The 19,155-nt window shown below is 44.6% G+C and overlaps 1 protein-coding gene across 1 annotated transcript in view; it reads right to left on the bottom strand.

Moving 5' to 3' along the window:
- Positions 1-19,135, bottom strand: part of FANCI (FA complementation group I) — a 24,501-nt gene extending 5,366 nt beyond the window's left edge. The window contains exons 1-27 of the mRNA XM_026856269.1: positions 19,052-19,135; positions 18,858-18,930; positions 18,123-18,253; positions 17,557-17,713; positions 17,423-17,480; positions 16,924-16,965; positions 16,308-16,431; positions 15,305-15,390; positions 14,993-15,125; positions 14,683-14,775; positions 14,046-14,182; positions 13,054-13,234; positions 12,379-12,466; positions 11,123-11,253; positions 10,398-10,468; positions 9,377-9,491; positions 8,872-8,994; positions 7,694-7,762; positions 6,340-6,441; positions 5,349-5,528; positions 5,139-5,260; positions 4,590-4,754; positions 3,859-4,038; positions 2,428-2,591; positions 1,936-2,012; positions 1,360-1,476; positions 563-614 (exon numbers count right to left, since the gene is read on the bottom strand). Coding sequence (XP_026712070.1) covers positions 563-614; positions 1,360-1,476; positions 1,936-2,012; positions 2,428-2,591; positions 3,859-4,038; positions 4,590-4,754; positions 5,139-5,260; positions 5,349-5,528; positions 6,340-6,441; positions 7,694-7,762; positions 8,872-8,994; positions 9,377-9,491; positions 10,398-10,468; positions 11,123-11,253; positions 12,379-12,466; positions 13,054-13,234; positions 14,046-14,182; positions 14,683-14,775; positions 14,993-15,125; positions 15,305-15,390; positions 16,308-16,431; positions 16,924-16,965; positions 17,423-17,480; positions 17,557-17,713; positions 18,123-18,253; positions 18,858-18,930; positions 19,052-19,135 — 3,055 coding nt within the window. The remainder of the gene's footprint in view (positions 1-562; positions 615-1,359; positions 1,477-1,935; positions 2,013-2,427; positions 2,592-3,858; positions 4,039-4,589; positions 4,755-5,138; positions 5,261-5,348; positions 5,529-6,339; positions 6,442-7,693; positions 7,763-8,871; positions 8,995-9,376; positions 9,492-10,397; positions 10,469-11,122; positions 11,254-12,378; positions 12,467-13,053; positions 13,235-14,045; positions 14,183-14,682; positions 14,776-14,992; positions 15,126-15,304; positions 15,391-16,307; positions 16,432-16,923; positions 16,966-17,422; positions 17,481-17,556; positions 17,714-18,122; positions 18,254-18,857; positions 18,931-19,051) is intronic.
- Between the last annotated feature and the right edge of the window lie 20 nt (positions 19,136-19,155).

Genomic DNA, 19,155 nt, shown 5'->3' with positions numbered 1-19,155 from the left:
ACATTACCAGGTGCAGAGCTTCCCTAGCTGTTTAGGAACATCAGACATCCAGTGAGGGAAAGTCTCAGATTCAGTATGGATTTAATAGTCTGCATTCCCAGAAATGATACACAGTAGGTGAAAAGCCTATCAAAATACCACAGTTACAAAAGCAGAGTTTACAACTTCGGGCATCCCATATAATACTGCAAGAGGAAGCATGGCACACTGGAGCCCTCAGCTCAGAAAAATGATGACCAGAAGCACTGAGGAAGCACAATACAAACTCTGGCAAGAGTAATATCTTTCTAGAGTATAAATCCAGATTTGAGCAACAGATGTGCTAAATAACAAGGGAGAAAAGTCAAGTAAGTGGCTTCTCTTCCTTCAGCAATGCTAATATTTATAGAGATGGAGTTTCTTTCCTAATACTCATGCAAATAACCACAATGTCATGGCAGTCTGCCACAGAATGAGACCTGAACAAAGAGGTAAAACCAGGACAGACAACAGCAGAGCACCAAAGGGTCTAATAACAGACCTGATATATCACATCTAAATATGCTCCCCAAAGCTTACTTACCAAGACCATTTTCTTTGCAAACTTTGACTGTCCAAGTGAGGAATTGAAGAAACTGTGCAAGGGGAGAAAAGATATCATGGCTTTGAAACAGAATTCGAAGCACAAAACTAACGATTAAAAAAAATTCAAGACAATGAATCACAGCAAAGGGAGATGAGCAGAGTCCCCTTCTGGCAGAAAGGCACCCAGACACGCTCTGTGAAGTTTCACAAGGGACACTTAACCTACTAACAAGTGAAAAACTGAGATCCAGGACTGGGGAATGGCTATACATTCCCTTGGACAGAGTAACAGCTCCATTTAATTTAAAGTAAATGATGACTCCAGACTTCTGGCACACTTTTAGTGCAGTCCCTAGTTTGTAAAATTGGGGCACTTTAGAAAATGCCTCCTTGCATGGAAGGAATTAGGCACTCAGCCAGTTTGGACTGGTCACAAGTCTGCTGGCCTTTTTTTGGCTCTACTCCCATGTGGAGGCCATACCACAGCTAGGCTCTGTTAGAGTCTCTGCTCAGGCAAACAAGTCATTCAGACTCCAGGTGCCCAAAGGCAGGATCAGAACGTGCTGGAGTAGGGTGGGAAGACAACTCATTCTTAACTGTCCTTGCAGGTGTTTGACAGGAGTGTGCTTGATAACGTAACAAAAATGTCACTTTGACAAGGTCTGGTCTGCAGGAGAAGGCAGAACACACACACACACGTCAGAGCCCTCAGATGTCAACTCAATCCGATAATCTTCTTCCCACACCTATGGCTACAACACCCATCCCTGCCACCCCAGGAAGATCATGAAGTACCTGCTGAGAGGCCGGATCCAGGAGTCTGGACAAAGTGGAGAGGACTGTGATGAGTGATTGTGTTTCCTTGGAGCTGAAATCATCTTCAGCACGGCTGAACTGGTTTACCAGGGACCTCTGATCAGGGGAAGAAAAGACAAGAGCCCTATAGTGCATGCTTGTTGTAGGGCCATTTTAAGAAGCAAATAAAGAGAAGCTACAGCAGATAAAGGAATCGGCAACAAGGAGAACGACAAAATAAAAAGAGGACTTGTGTAAAGAGCAAGTGCTGATTTTTGTTATGAGTGCTTACATAGAGACCCGCATGATTCAGTGTGACTCTTACAATACTCAGGTAAGTTTATGCTGCACTGAAGGACCCTATAGCTCTGTAAACATATTGCACTTCAGTCCAGCTCTGCACAGCACCCTGAGAAGCTTTCTTTAGGGATCAGAAACTTTTCTGAATGGCCAGTGAATCAGTGTCACCGTTGCTATCACATACTCAATCCTGTGGTCAAGCAAGAGAGAGCCAGCAGCGTTTTCTGCCAGAATTACCAGTGCTTTGGAACACTTGCAGCACACAGTGGTACTTACCTGAAACTGTCGGATCTGGAAGGCAGCTTTCTCTGTGACATTAATATCCGTTTCTTCTGCGTCACCATCAGTAATATCTGGCAGAGACAGAGAGGTGCAGAAAAAAGCTAAATGCCACGAGCAGAATACAGGATTTATTTCCAAAAGTGGGAAAGACTGCAACAGCTTACAGCTAGAGGAGGAATACAGACTGCAAAACTGTGGTGAGCACAAAAATGTGTTAAAGGCAAACTTCAAATAGACAAATGCTATATCAGACCCCCACTATCCTGTGCTGACAGACTGAGAGCTCTATAAAAGCAGGTAAAGATATCTCTGTAACTTGCCTCTGGTGTGAAAATCAATGCTAGTAAGCATGCCTTGTTACTGAGAGACAGGGACCGGAGCCCTCCCTCTCTCTCTAGTTATGGGTAACAGGCACTGGGTCCCGGACTGCCCACATATGGGCACACACGATGGCTAGAAAACAGCAGAATTGTACCATGCACCTACCCAGAGCTTGTAGAAACTGGGGGATCCTGGCAGCATACAGCTGCTGCACTGTGTTGAAAATCCGCAGCAAACCTTCCAAGCACAGAAGCGAAATGCTTTTTCCCTTCTTCTTCCCTGACTCTTCAACAACAGTGGGAATTGAAGTGTACCTCCAAAGCAGAACCCTACGGGATGGGAGATGAGTTAACATCACACGCTCCAGTAAAGCTGGCTGCACAGTGCAAGAACTAGAACAGGCCTAATCACAGATTCTACTCTTAGGATCATATTTTTAATATAACTAAATTGGAAGGTCTTTTCCTATAGGAGAGTAGAGGGAGATCTATTTTAAAAAAGGTTTTGTTTCAATGTCAGCAAAACAGCTACTGCATTTTTCCTGCAGTGTCAAGGGACCTTCCAAGCCCATTTCAAGTCCATCTTTATATATTCATTTCTTCCACCCGTCTTTCCTTCTGTCTTAGACTACCCAAACGCTGACCACTGGTGTCAAATCTGTCAGAGATGAAAAGAGTTTTTCTCTTGGCAGTTTGAATCTGTGAAGTGTCAGATATCACTATAGGGCTCTATATAAATGCCAGAAAGTTAAAGGCAGGCATAGCAAAGTGAAAAAGCTTTGAAGAAAGCAAAATTGTTTGGCCCAAAGGAGAATTTTCTATTTGTAGGCAAACATCTTTTCCCTGCTCCCCTAAGCCCACTTCTTCCCTTTTTTGTTCCCTCTCCTTTCTTCTCATTAGTTCTGTCACCTGCACAGGCGATCTTATTCTACTTCAGTGTCCAAACATGCAAAACATGTAGCTCATATGCAGTCCTAATGACTGCAACAAAAATAGCCTCTGCTATTTGGGGCAAGACACAAAATGGACATTATTCATGGCAGGGATAATTTGCATTTTGTGCTCTCTGCTGACTGGGATCTGAAAAGACCCCATGTAGATATGACCTAGATCCCAAGAGACATTTACATGGTTAACATTCTTGGATTTCCAAAGGATTAGATGCATGAATGTCTTCAAGCATCTTGCAAAAGTCCTAAACAAATCTGGTTTATACTGTAGCTAGAAGTGAATTTTAACTTCATTGTATCACAGAGGCTTCAAGAATCCAGCCTGTTACCATCATACCTCCTCTGTGACAATGAGTGATGAACCAAAAGTCAGAAAGAGGCTGAAAATGAGAGTTTGATGGCATTTGGTTTTTGCAGGCCAAGTACCGTTATTAGAGCTGTATCGCTCACTCTGGCACAGAAACTGTAGCACCTCCACTTGATTTCTCAGGAGCAAAGAAAGGCAATGATCTCAGCCCAGTAATAATAACTGTTTGAAACAGTTATGGACTGCATTCTTCTTTCAAGACTCTACCTGAGAATCAAAAATCCCCAAAACGCATTGCTGCTTTTTAGGGCTGATATCTTCACATGCCACACTGACTCACCGCGTGATTTTGCAGAGGTTCTGAAACATCTTCTCAGGATTTTGTCCGTCTGGTCCATCAGTTTGTCCTGTCTCCTCCAGCTGCTGCACCTTCTGCAGAGCTACACTGACAGCGTAGCGCAGGAACTCTGTGCTGGAGCGCAGGACTGCCAGGCTCTCCTCATGGCTTTGGGCGTTGTCCCTGAAGAATCAAGAGCACTGTCAGAGAACTGAGGATGCACTTAAAAAGCACAGGGATGGCCTATGAGAATCAAAATCTAAATGGGCATCTACAAATAAAATAAATAGCTGAATTCAGGGTGGAAAAGACCCTTTGTTTTGGTAGCCTGTAATGAACACTCAGAGGGTAGAGTTCCACCAGCCTTTCCTAATACACTAACAGACCTGGTTTGAATTGATGTCTGGCTTTGTTCCATAGAGGACTGGAGCTCAAACACTGGAGTCTGTTGTCTGGGGAATGACCCAGGACTGGATGAGCAGAGACTCTCTGAAGTCTTACAAGTCATAAGCAAGGTCCAGGAAAGCTGGTTTGTCAATACCAGGAGTTGCACAGACATGGTTCCTGCCTGGACTATGATTCTCTCTAGACAAGTGCTGCTATCATATATGCTTTGTATAGCAGTGAGAGTGCCCATAATGTGTATGCAGCACACCAGACAGCCAGCATGAAGACATCACGAAAACAGCTTATGAATAGGCCTTAAAGCTACGCCAGATGTGACAGCTTCTCACCTGAACAGAGCTGTGAGCAGAGTAGATACAAAACCCATGGACAGGAAGCTCTGTGCAGTTTTGTTGCCCAAGGTAGATTTGTTCTTTCCGGCTTTCTCCTTCAGGATTTCAGAGAGTTTGTTGTAACATGTAAAGAGGCCTAGGATATCCTCAAACTTGTTCTTACTGCAGTGAAATAGTAGAAAGCATTAATGGAGAAAATCCAGTCTTACAGCTTCCATTTGAAGCTTCAGTTGCCAAATTACACGACAACACTTTCTAAATGATAAAACCATGACATATGACATCTCCCTGCCTCCCTAACAGTGTATACATCCATTCCTCCTTGACCTGCTCTTCTACAAAATGTCACATCCCATCTCCCACAACACATGACATTCAAAAGGAAGACAATCCCCAAGGTTCTATGAATGTCTGTTTTCACACTCAGAAAACATCATTCTGATTCTGTGTTGCATTGTTACCCTGTGCTTGCAATGAGGCTGTACTCTGAAGAGCTTGGCACAGTATAGTACAGCTAGTGCCAGAGGGTAAGATTCAATGTTTTACCTGAAATTCCCTATGTTGAAATTGTACTCAATCAGGACCTCACAAATCCCCATCACCTGAATGGCGTAGATGTTATTCTTTACACCGACACCAGAAGACAGAGAAAAATCTGCCGATTTATCCTAAGAAACAAGTGAAAAAATCTTTTCAAAACCTGACAAGAACTCAAGTGTCTTCTTCCACTGAGTCAAACTGAAAATCTGATTTTACCAGTTCAAAGTCTTCCAACTCGCTCTTGATCATTCGTCGTGTGACAGATTCTAGCATCTCTTCAAAGTTTTCCTCAAATCCCACATCCTCCTCCTCATCGTCATCCTCAGCTCCTTGGCATAGACGCACAGTGCTCTTATACCAGGCGAGACAGTGTTGGATACAGCAGAGCAGATGGGCCTGAAGGAAGCAGCCACACAATCACACTCAGCCTTCTAGTTGGAGGTCACTGGCAGAAGTGGACACAGGCCAGACTATTAGAGTTGGACGCAAAGAGCCATAACTGCCTTCAGAGGTTCACGTGAGTCTCAAGAATATGCCTCATTCCTAGAATGATGGGTCTGTAATCCTACACACAGCTACCCAGTTCTAGCTTCAATGTTGTCTGCCTGAGCTTGCCTGTATGGCATGTGAAGATTTAACTCCCACTGCTCCCTCAACCCAGGTCCCTCAACTGCTGAAGGAGATGGGCTCTCACTCTAGCTGAAGTGTCTGCTGCCTTCCTGGGTGTGCTACTGCAGCACAGCATGGAAGCTTCCTTAGGGGAAAACAACATGATTAATTTGAATTTGTTCCCTTGGAAATCCAATGAATCATTGAGGTCTCATCTCCAACAATTTCAAAGGAGCAAAACCAAAGGGCAGATTCTTCCCCCTGCTACACACACACACTGCACGACTATTTTATATGGAATTAAGTTAAAGGAGGGAAAAAAAAAAACAAAACAACAACAGATGAGCTCAATAGAGGATAACAGAACCACACTATTCATAGAGCATTTTTCACACAGGTCCCCTAAACCAGTATGCCAGTGGAGCTCTAATAGATAGCCTGAGACAGGGGTGAGATGCCCAGCTCTATTGTATTAAAAGAATTGCTCCAGGCTAGAAGAGGTTGAAGAAACACAAGATATTCAGCTCATGTAGCAGCACAACTAAAATGCTATGGAACAGATGAGCTTGCAGCTATGGCCAGCCAGTATAGCTCTTACCAGTGGTTCTTGCAGAAAGATTTGATCTCCTTGAGCCATAATACATCCCTCAAGTTTCAGTGGAGGCAGGAGGTCTGGCTGGGGCAAGTAATATTTCTTTATCTGTCACAGAAAACATGAAATAAAAATAACCAGTTACTTGGTAACTGAGCCTCTTCGGTTGTTTGAAAACAGAACACGATAATCTTTGTACTCCATTCTACAGAGCAAAAACTGGCACTGTAATAGTGGAACTGTACATGTACACGAGCCACATCGTCTGCTCTATTAGTAATTAAAATCTGTTCTTGAGTTGCTTATGTACCTCTCAGCCAGGACACATCACTCCCCTAAACAAGTTTATCTTACCACTTGCTGTTGTGTTGCCTCAACATGCAACATCATTTGCCTTCACCCATAGTGCCATCCTTTAAATGGGTGGCACTGTGGGTGAAGGCTTCTGCTGCCCATCGCTCGCTTGGCCCTGTTATGGCACCCAGCCTCCTGGCCCAAGGGTGCACACCGTTATGGAGGCTACACTTGGCACTAAAACAAATCTGTGAGGAATTGGTGCAAGCACAGTCACTGGCTGTTTAGCACACCACAGGAAGAGATATGCTCCAAGTACTGATATAGAATCAGAACTGAATAGAGAAAGTTACATATATAATGATGCGATAAGATTTTATACATTTACACCAAGTTCCCATTAAGTGTCTTCTGCTACCCAAAAGCTGCCTTGGCTCCGTTCATGTTCCTTTCTGAGACCCTATACTGTCATGGGAAAGCTGGAATTAGTCAGCATGAACTCTACAGATGATTAAAGGGAAGAAAATTACTTGTCTCAAAGAAAGCACAGCCTGTCCAATGGATTGAGGAAATGTGATTGTCTTGTTGCCATGAGCAACACTGTTGGGGGATGAGTTAATCCTCCCAGATCCTACAGGGACTTGGGTATTCTCCCGATGGGAGGACAGCAATAACAATAATTACTGTGTCAGCACACATCCTTGGGGAAGTATGGGAGGGTAACTGCTGTGCACTGCTAAGGAACAGGGAGCGCACAAAGCACTTCTCTAGGCTCACACTTCTCACAGCATCTCAGAACTGAAGGGTTGGAGAGGGCTCCAAGAGATCCTTTCCCTTCCACCCTGTGATAGGATACGAACCAGTCTCCAGACGTTTACCTAGTCTGCCCTCTCAACATAGCAGGGATTTGAACACCTCCTTAGAGAAGTGCCACAGCACTTATACGTATGTTTCCAGTGTAAGAGAGAACTATTTCCCCAATATTTAACCTGAATTGCTTGCTATACTGGTTACAGTGCCAAATTCTTAAGAGTCTCTGAAGCCACGCCATGTAGCAGTACTTTACCTGGGACAAAAGTGTTTCCATTATAGAGCTGGCCAGTTGGGAGTTCCTGCGAAGGACATCATAAAAACCCTGAAGACAGGAAGGAAGGACAAATTGGCTTACACAACAAAGAAAATGAACCACATGCATAATAAGTTGGTGTCATAAGACAGCAATGACCCTTTGGCACCGCAAGGAACCATGAGGAAGTAACAATGCGCTCAGTGTAAAACCCCATACCTGGCAAAGCAAAGGCACCACAGAAAGAAGGTATGAATCAGAAAGAGTATGAATTTCCTCACAGGGGCCCTCTCACAAGCTGCATCTCCCTAGCAGCAGTGGCATCAAGCCCAGAGTGACTTTCACTGCTATTTAACACTAGCACTAGATCCAACTTCAAACTGTGAAATCCTGCTTCAAAGGCAAAACAAGCCAGTGGGGAAACTGTAGGAGGCAAAAAATCCTTCAGACCGAGAAAACTCAGTGGATGGATAAAGCACAAGGCTTATAGCAACAGTGATGAAGACACCCAAAACTTGCAGCTCACCAAAGGTCAGTCCAACTAAATCAAGAAGGAAACGAAATGTCTCTGACCTGAACAGGTTTTTTTCTTAAGGTGGTACCTCATGGTTACCTCAGGAGCTAAGATACGCACCCAAAAATGTCTCTTTATATTAAACCATATGTCACAAGAAATCTAAGGGATAGACAAGCCCTTACAGAAACTTGCAGAAGAAAGAGGAGAAAAGACAGATCCCTGATGCATTCTCTAAGGAAGTTTCAGGGAGAAGCCAGGGTTTTCTCTGGAGCCCATCATTAACTCCCAGCAACTCTGCATCTATCCAATGCCTGTTATAACGCTCTTCCTCACCGGGCATCAAACATCCTTCCCATTTCCTAGGCCACACCACAGGAAGAAAGACTTTGATGCATTTTTGCTTTTAAGCAATGCATGAGGATGAGGAAGATACATCAGTGTGTCTTTGGGCTTATAAAGGTCCAAAATAAAAACAAGCAGAAGGCTTGGGAAAAAAAAATAAAAATGTAGTCCTTGGTACATGTGTCCCATGAAGAACATAACTGAGATGATAGGTTGTTTTCTACAATAATGTGATCATTATTTACCTGGGGCTAGAGTAGAACCAGACTACAGAAGAGCTAGTGGCTGTTTAAAAGGAGATTGGAGAAACCATGTTTACCTCATATAACATGAGTCGAACATCCGCCTGCTGGCTCAGACATCGCCTCAGGCTGCCCAGGATTTCAAGGCAGAAGGCCTCATTAGCTGCAGAATTATAGCAGGCATGAACATCTGCCTGGACCTGAGAGGGAATATTAGTCATGTTATACAGGTTACAATTCTCAAATATCACAACACAGAAGCAAGGTGATAAGGGGCCTGGCCCCTAAACATTCACTGAAGTAGTCCTTAGTGTGCTGCCAGGCTTTTTATCATCAACATGGAGCCGTGTAAATGCTCCCCAAATACTAGTGCTGTAAGAAAGAGTGACTCTGAGAAGCAACATTCCCAGGTCAGCTTCTCTTCGCACACTGCATTTCCCAAAGCTTTCCTTTCAAGACTAATCCTTACTCAAGTTTTATTTCCATTCTGAGGAAACACTCCGCTCGAGTTGTTTCAAACAGCACACATTAGACACAAGACTTCTCATATGTCCCTACCAGGGACTGCAGAACAGCACTTACCTGACTGGCACCAATGACCTGGCTGCACTGGGAAGTGGACAAGCTGCCCAGAACCTTAAAATTTCTTAACAGAAGCAAAAAGCCAGCAACCGCAGCTTTACGAGCATCGAGCTGCCTGTGAGTCAGGGGGAGAAGAGAATCATAAGGAAAACTGGAAACAAGAGCTCAAAAGTAAATGAGAAACTCAGCAATGAAAAAGGGTCCACAAGTATAGAGTGACTGGGCTCACTGGAACTGTATTCCCCAAGAGGGCAGCACAGTCCCAAGCAGTTAAGAACTCTGCAGTTTGCTGGGAACTCCCTTGCTCTACACCCTCACAACATTCAATCTCCTTTCTGTTCATGCGATGCTCACACTGAAGGAGAGCCCCAAGCCAAGGCCCAAGCATTAAATGTCCCCTTAAAAACTGGAATTAAAAAGTCTCACAGATCTGAGTTGGAAAATTCCTCACAAAAAGCTGGTGTTTGCTTTGCTCACTGAAACCCCGGGTCTTTCCCAAGACCATGTCCCTTGCCTTGAATAATAATCCTGAATTATGAAGTCTCTATTCATAGCCAGGCAGCCACTGCCCAACAAAATCCAGTCTACGATCACAGCATTATGAAGACAGCAGGATGGTTTGCTCAAAGCATAACCAAGACAACTAGCCTGCTTCTCTACCACCTTGTAAGGGATCAGAGGGAAAGTGGCAGCTCAGCCTTTTGATCAGTGGTTCCTTCCACACTCACCCTGCCATTTGGATATGCTCAGCTATGTAGACACATGTTGGAATTGGTTTTAATTTTGCCTACTTAGAGTTCCCAACAGCTTTCTGAATTTCCAAAGCCCATCCAGCTGGGGGGTGGGATTTTTGTCTCAGTTCAGCAGAGCTGCGACTGTATTACAGCTAAAGGGGTAGGAGATGTCACCATCTAGTTATGGGAAGAACACAGCAAGAAGACACTTAGCCAAAACAAACAAAAACCACATCTGCTCCAAACTCATAAATGAATCTTTTCAAAGAATCCCCTTCCCAGCTTACCTGGAAAAGATAGCTTTTTGGAGAACAAGTATCAGGGAGTCCCTCACTGACATGCTGACTTTGAGCAGAGGCTAGAAAGGAAGATACACTTTGGAGAGAAAAGCACTAAGGCATGCCAAGCTCTTGGGGCATATGAGCTCATCTTCCTCAGGCCCATCTGGCCCTGCCTTTCCAATACTGTCATCAGTAAAAGAACCGAAACATTTTAAAATAATATCAAATGAAACCCAGAGAGCCGTAGCAGTGAGACACCTTAGCGGGTTAGTGAGGACACAATGTGAGCATCTGGGAAAAGAACCATTATCTCCAGATTGGATGAAGCAGGTAAAAGTTTAACACCAGGACAGTATCTCAGCCCAGGCAGAGAAATACTGACATGGAGCTTGGAAGGAAAAAAATCAAAGATCAATGTGACAGCTACAGCTGTTCAACTGAACACTGTATAATTAAGTTTTCTACAGTGTGCAGCATCTGGGCACCTTCCAGATGAAAGGTCAGCACAGAGCAGTTTCGGACCATGCCAGAGCACACTGCATGCTTTTTGCTAGAGGGCACATGCAACCCCATGGTTGAAGAACAGTTCCATGTTACCTCAGACAACCTACAACAGAGTATGAAGGTTTATTTTACAAGGAGGGTTATTAGATCATGCATATAATTGTGGCCTAGAGCTGTCACTAGAATTAAATTAGCAAGGATATTCACGGAGAAATGCAAAGCTTTACCTGTACTGCCCGGAGGAGCCCTTGAACTGTGTCAATGGGCAGAAAGGACAAATTGTCAAAGGTCTCTGTGACTTTGGAGGATGAAGTCTGAAGCACAAGAGGAGCAGATACAACAATATTGGACAGCAAGTCTGAAAAATAAAAGGACAAAAGGAGCAGCTGATGCCAGGGGGCCAGAAAAGTCTGAGCAAAAGATGTCTGTAGAGCTAACAATTACAGAATAATCAAAGCCCTTCCATTACACAGAGAGGTCGTAATAGGGTGAGCATCGAAAATCTGATCTGTGCTGCAGGCAGAGTGTAAAATGCTCACAACTCGTCTGAAGGGCCTCACCCCACCAGAGGGCACTGAGGGATAAGAGAAGAGCCTGCAGCATAGGCATCTCAGCAGCCCCAGCGACTGCCCAGCACTTGCCCAGGGACAAGGAGGAAGGCAAGGCTAGGAACATGTCACAAGTTACTGACTGACAGATACCAACTTTCTGTGTGTCAGCTGTTTCATGGCAACTGCCCGCAAACATATTTTTCGGCTGCAATGTATACAAGGTAATCTGATGCAGCTGACACCTCTGTAAGAGGGGAAGGAAGAACAGATTTTCTTGGCTTCATGTCACTTCAGCAAGCCAACCATGTCCTGGGCTGCACCAAAAGCAGCGTAGCCAGCAGGTCGAGGGAGGTGATTCTAACCCTCTGCTCTGCTCTGGTGAGAGCCCACCTGCAGTGCTGTTTCCAGCTCTGGGGTCCTCAGCACAGGAAAGACATGGACCTGTTAGAGTGGGTCCAGAGGAGGCCACAAAAATCAGAGAGATGGAACACCTCTCCTATGAAGAAAGGCTAAGAGAGTTGGGGTTGTTCAGACTAAGGGAAGAGAAGGCTCCAGGGAGAACTTATTGTGGCCTTTCAGTACTTAAGGGAGGCTTAAAGAAAGATGGGGACAAATGTTTTAGTAGGGTCTGTTGCAATAGGACAAGGGGTAATGGCTTTAAACTAAAAGAAGGTAGATTTAGAATAGAGATAAGGAAGAAATTGTTTACAATGAAGGTGGTGAAACAGGTTGTCCAGAAAGGTGGTAGATGCCCCATCCCTGAAAACATTCAAAGTCAGGTTGGACTGGACTGTGAGCAGCCTAATCTAGTTGAAGATGTCCCTGCTCATTGCAGGGGGTTGGATCAGGTGACCTTTAAAGGTCCCTTCTGTTCTGAGAAGCTACAGAATGAGTGTCCACAGAGCAGGACACATTTCTCTCTTTCCTGTTACCTATGAAGTGGCTGACAGGAGATGCTGCTTTTGTGAGGACTCTGTTGAGGACCTGCTCAAGAATATCACTTCTGATAGGCTCATGAACCTGAAATGAGAAAAGAACCTAAATAAAAAATCAAAACCTACATAAATTTAAGATATTCCTGTACCTCACAGCACAGGCATCGTGCAATACAAAGCAAATCCAGATCTGACAGGAAAGCTGGGACTGGTTGCCAAAGTCTTCTTTCAGCTAAATTCACACAGATCAATTCAGATTTCATCCCTGGCCAATCAGAAGCAGCACATCAGAGAGGCACAACAGTACATTCCGAACATAATGGGTCAAATCGTCTGTGGGATGCAAATTTACCACTTCAGTGAAAATGCTGGTTTCAATCCCATCTCTGACAGATTTTCTTTGTGCCTCTGAATTTCTCTACCTTCTCGGCAGTTTCTTGGAAACTGTAATAGTGATTACACAAGTATCATGGTAGCTGGACCAGATTAGGATTAGGTCTTTATGAGGTTGGCCTCTTCCAGCTTGGCAGGGGCAAATAGAAGACTAAATCTGGTATTATTTGCAACACTCGTGACGGATACAGCAGGCAACATTTTGACACCATTTACCAAGAGAGAATAAGAACAGAGTTCCCTCCACCCCAAAAAACCCCTCTCCAAAACAAACACTACCTTAAACGTTTCCAGCAGGATACTCGCTCCCAGTCTGCAAGCCTGCTGGGCTGGCATTCTTGAAAGGCCATAATTGGTATCAGCAGCTTTTCCTCCAAAGGGCTTTTTTGGTTCATATGATTCCATTAGGCTGAAGCCAAGATCCACCAGGCCCTGAGTGACATGGTCCCAGCCAAATGCACTGAGGAAAACATTAAACAGACCACAGAAGAAACAACTTAGTCACAGAAAAGGTTTAGATGAGTAGAAAGTTCTGCAGTCATTCTAGGTCCAAAGCAGCAGTGAGAGATGCTTGATCATGCCTGGGAAGATGAAATCCCTCACGACCCCTGTGACTGTCTTTAAGCTGAGGGACAGGTGCTCAGCACAACAGATCTTGACATCCTGGTTCTCCAACCATCAGACTTGCTTTCCAGCCAAAAGGTTTCCTTGCTATAGGGAATGATGTGCACCCAGGTCTGATCTGAACGTGACAGTAGGCTACAGTCAGGATGCACAGATATCCCACTGATCCTGAGATCTTCAAGTCAGAGAGGACGACAGAAGAGGAATGCCTCACATCAAGCTGAAGGACAACTAGTGACAGATCACAGAGCTATCCCACAGGACATTTAAAGGACTAAACAAGTGGGGAAAGAAAACAGTGAACCTATCACTCATCGCTTGATCAGAGCACAAGCTAGAGCCAGCAGCATGACTCATACCATCAGCTGATTTACCAGCGAGGAGCAGATAGGGTCCTGATCACTTCAGTCCTTTGTACCACCAGATGCCAAGTTGAGGTAGAGAGGGTAGATTTATACAGCTGCATTTTGTTGCCTTTTTTTTTTTTTAATTCACCAATATAAAACTGGGATAAAAACTTTGGATTTTGACCCTGTTCCTTGCCAGCACCTGGTCAGCAGTATTTAGCACCCCAGAGCATTTAACGAGGCTGAAACTCTCCCCCTCCCAAAGCCTAATGCGTTTTGCAGCATGTGGCAAGAACTCACCTGTTTTTCACCACTTCCAGAATTACAGCAGTTACATCATATTGTTGAGGAAACAAATCCTGCAGAAACTTGGAGGCCTGAAGGAACTGCAGGTCCTTGCAGCTTCTTGTGATTGATGTTTTCAAGAAATCAAATATCTGGAACATAAAATCATTGAGTGTGAGGAAATGATCTTTGAAATGGGACCTGTATAGTCTTGGGTGTGTTCCAGTAAGAGCACCAGCCGGAGCACAAGTTCCAGTACAGCCTGCCAAAAAATCTGAACTCACTTCTTTCTCAGGACAAATACACCAACTTCATTAATTGCCTCAAAGAGAGTAACTTGCTGCCAGATGCTCTTCAGGTGGCCACCACAGAGCCAAAACATTAGAAAAAGAAGACATTGCTTTGCTTCTCATCCTGCAATATCAACCCACAGGAGTCACAACTCTGGAAAATTCTGATATTACCCTGAGGTCTTTTATAGTGTTCAGTAAACTACAGCATACCAATGATCTAACTGCCTCCCCACGAGCATCCTGAAACCATTTTAAGCCTAATTTTGATGGGACAATGACCTAACCATGCTTCCTGTCCTTTCCAAGGAGTGGAGTGTACATCCCCTTGGAAGTTCTCTGCAAGCTTATCACCCACATACCTGCTCTTGCAGTCTGTGTTTTACTGCAACTGATAGCAGAAGAGCCACGCTGAAGGGACACAGGGCTCTACCAGGGTCCTTCTGTTGCTCAGTCTAGAAAATGGCAGACACAAAGATCAGAAATCTTATCTTCAACTGCAATGTCCTCCAAGTTCAGGCACACATCTCTTCAAATATATCATAGCACTTGTTAAAGTGAACATGACTGTGATCATAAAAATTATTAAATCCCTTCTACAGATAATCAATTAAGTTTTAAAAACCCTGCTTCAACATCTTCAGGAACAGCGCCTGCTCCATCTTTGTATACCTTTAGGTGTTTGATTAGTTCCTCACCCAGGTCCTGATCCAGGTTGATAACAGAAACAATATGGAGAATAACAGTGCCTTCCACATGGCGGAGCTGGTCTAGAGGCACTGTGGCTACCTCAAGGTCCACTGATCTGTAAGTTTTATCAGAAGAAAAAACAAGCCATCCAAAGCCATAAATAATTTCTTATGTATCAAGGAGGATATACTTGTACAAGGTTTAATGATTCAGATTGAAGGAACCCTGGGCAAGACCAGGGTGACTACAAATATTCAGGTAGTAAAGAAAGGGGATGACAAAGAAACAACTTACTGTGGAACCCTTTGTTCTTCCTTTTGTCTCTTATCCAACTGGTTGAAAAAACCGATGATTCCTTCTAAAACAGTCTTCTTACTCCCCTACAAGGCAGGACATATTAAGCCACTGCAGGGCTTGCAGTATCCCAAAGAACTACACTCTGTTCCCACACCAGTTACAAGTCTCATGGTGCACATAATTTCCCTCCATAAATTGCTAAGGTGAGGGAGAATCCTGTGCAGCTCATTTCCAGATGAAGCAACTCTGGTTTAGTTTGCCTATTTCTTTTGACTGCACTTATCAAAGAGAAGAAGCTGAAGCTCTCAGATGTTCTGTTTTTTTTAAAAAGAAATTGTTATTAATTAGAAAGGATCCTTTATGTTATAATCAATTGGGAAGGCTTTCAAACTCCTAACCTTAAATCTAACAATAAATACATTTTGGCCAGTGGACCCAAATGACCTCCTATAACACACATATAATTTGTCTTTGACTGGATCATTTTGGCACTGACTCAGTCACAAATGAAGCAAGCAAAAAAGCCAGACAATCCTGTCAAAGATCAGAGATGTTATTGGCAGCCTCTGGTTGCAGGAAGAGTACAGGAGATGAGGCACTTCCAGTACAAGTCAGACTACAACCCAGAAGACAGCCACACTGCATGAGCTATTATTACAGCGCGCAGACCACAGAGAGTGAGCAAACCACACGTAAGAACACAAAAAGCAATCCTCTCTGCTGTCTGCTAGGTCTGTGCTCATCCCTTATTTCCCAAAGGTTTCCTTCTTTCTCCAGAAGGAAGATCAAGGTTTTATCTTTTTCTGAGCAGCCAGCTTTTTCAGGCTAGAGGGAGTTAGAGGAGAAAAAACCCTACTGTTGTCCTTCTGTGTCCTGCTCCCCACAGCACAGCTTGGGAACAACCAGAATCCCCACCAAAATCCAGTCTATAGCTCAGTCTGTACATACTTTTTTCTCATAGTATATACTTGTGGGGAGGCCAGCTCCCACGAGCTTTTACCTTCGCAGAAAGCAGCAGCAGCTGATAGACTAGAGGGGGAATTTCCTGAAGGTCTAATTTGGAGAACATCCTAAGGATCTTTTCCACCACAAACTGCAGCTCCTCTCCCGATAGTGGAATATCCCTGTTGAATCAAAGATGCAGCATAATAATTTTCACTAATTTCCTTCAGAATCCCACAGCAGATTCAACCCAGAACTAGAACCCATAACTCCTAAAAAGTGTCCTAATGTGGGAGCACTTGCTGGCTAGCTGGAAAGTCCTCACCAGAAGCAGTTGTCACAGATCCCTACCATGGTCCCAGGATAATCTTCAACTTTTGGTGCTCAGATCTGCTCCACATTATGCTTGTTCATTAATTTACTGTTAATTTGCCAAGGCTCACTCACACATGGGATAAAACCCATGATGCCATACCCAGTCTTTGGGCTGTGCTTGCTCAGTTGTGTTTTGTACCCAAACGGATCCAATGTGATGTTCATCGACCAACCATCCATGGGGCTGTGCCCAGTACAGTCACACCTTCTACTCATACTTGCCCCAAAGTACATGTGAAATAGGACACAGACATGACCACAGCACAGAAAGTGTTGGTATTGAAGGGAAAAAAAATTACCTGAACATGTTGGCAAGATGTATTACACTCTGAGGATCCCACCTGGTAAAACAAAAATAAGTTGGAAAAATGAGCAAGCAGAATTATTCCTCAGCCCTTCCCTCCTCATACACAATTATTCAATGTCACCATTTCCCTGTTATGTTCTTATATTAAGATTAGAAGCCAGATTTCCACCAGAAATCACCACTGCCACCCTAACCACCCAGACATATAATGGTTCTGAACTGCCACAACCCTTACAATAACAAATACCAAGAAAGGAATAAAAACAAGCACTTCCTGAGACCAGTTCATGCAGCGCTATTACAAGATTTGGGAACAGGGTGTTCCCTTGCCTTCCCACCCAGAGAAGGCACTGTCACAGAGGGAACAGATTCAGCAGTGAAAGAACAGGACACAGACAGTGACATCCAGCTCATCGTGGTATCTTTTCCAAAGCACAACATGAAGCACACTGTTTTGCCATGTAACAAAGAGCTGGCACAGATGTACATACTTGCTGGAGCAGAGGGTATTTATCAGCTGTTTCTTAAACTCTTCTCCATTCAGTTCACCTGGAAAAGCAAAAGTCTTTTACAAGCTGATTCCAGAGGAAGGACTGTCTGGGGAGAAGGAACTGAGAGGGGTTACCTTTCCCATAGGGCAGGCTCTCCTTCGAACTGGCCAATGCAGTGAGAACAGTGGAAAACAATTCCAAGGATTTCCCATTAGACAGGCTGCCACCTTTAATAACATCAACAAACAGGGTGGCAAGCTCAGCCAATGCATGGCCTGGCAGATGTCGAGCCTGGGAGAAGATACAAAAACATGAGAGCCTGAGGCAGTGCATAGGAAAACTCCACATAGATGTCCAAACCATCACCAAAACCCAGCAAAGGACAACATTTCTTAGAGTGAAACGTTCCCCTAAAAGAGGAATTCAGCCCTGAGATCTCTATTTTGTACTTTCCGTTATGGAACAGAGCAGTAAATCAAGCCAATATAATTATAGGTTTGGAGTTTCAAGTCTAAGCCTAAATATCTAGAGATAAGCACATTTACATACACAGCAAATCCCAACACCAGCCAGGGCTGTTGTGTCCTGTCTGGGGAAAGGACACAACTCGTTCTCCTCAGTGGCCTAGTGAAGTACCTCAATCGACATACAAAACAATACCCAGCAGAGCCCAGGAAAGCCAGCCCAAACGAGCTTCTACCTCCAGCATCAGCAGTCCTATGATTTCAGACACCTTGCCCAAATGCAGGTCCCCTGACTCCACTAGTGGGATGCAGTGCTTGTAAACCTGAAGCCTCCTGAGAACACCACTTGGCTGGGAACAAGGGGAGCCTAAGCATGAGAAAATAAAGAAAACAAAGAATGGAAAAAAATTTATGCAAGTAACATGTTACTAAACAACAGGAAATTAGCAGAGTTAAACTGTCACCTGACTGAAACTCCTTATTTTATCTATCTGCCAAAAAAAAAAAAAAAAAAAAAAAAAAAAGAGCACAGGAAATTAGAATCTCTTGGATAAAATTGCTGAAGCACTCAACCTTGTTATCACACCCTGCGGCTCACTCAACCTGCTGACAGAGATCAGGAAGTGTCAAAATGTTTAGAAGAATCAGCTTAGCAATTAAGCCTCAGCTGGCCAGCTCAGTTCTACTCCACGGTACATAAGGACTCCCAAAAGTAAAGCCCACTTACAACAGGTTCATTAAAAATATATTACTGCAGTTTCTTATTTCCCCATATCTATTTTTGGATGCCAAGTTTCCCCGTGACAGCCGTGATGGGCTGTTTTTTTTTACCAAAAGTGACACTTCCTTGTGCTGCTGAGCGCTGACTTCACCCAGCCAGCCTGTAACCCTGCGGCTGACGGGCAGCCAGCGGGGCTGGGGCCACAGTCCCGTCCCCCCCCCGCCCAAGGCACCGCTCAGAGCTCACCCACCTTTGAAGATCCCTCTTAGCAAAGCTGCCGTCTCCCTCCCCTTCAGGGCCTGCCTTGTCACCATATCGCCCAGCTGCAAAGAGAAGGGGACGCTGTGAGCTGCGCTTCACCCGCGGAGAAGCCTGACAGGGCTCAGCGCCGCACCCCCCGCCCTTCCCCTCACACAGGGCCCAGCCCGCGGGGCACCCGCGCACCTCGCCCTCCCCCAGGCTCTGCAGGGCCTCCTGCAGCCGCTCGGGGCCCTCCTCGGCCGCCAGCGCCAAGATGCGCTGGGCCATGGTCTTGGGGCTGCCACCCC

The sequence above is a fragment of the Athene cunicularia genome (genome assembly GCF_003259725.1).
Source record: "Athene cunicularia isolate RWA chromosome 10 unlocalized genomic scaffold, athCun1 chr10_part1, whole genome shotgun sequence".
In the NCBI taxonomy this organism is placed as follows: Eukaryota; Metazoa; Chordata; class Aves; order Strigiformes; family Strigidae; genus Athene; species Athene cunicularia.
Note: the sequence above shows the minus strand (reverse complement) of the source record. Positions and strands in the feature narration are given on the sequence as shown.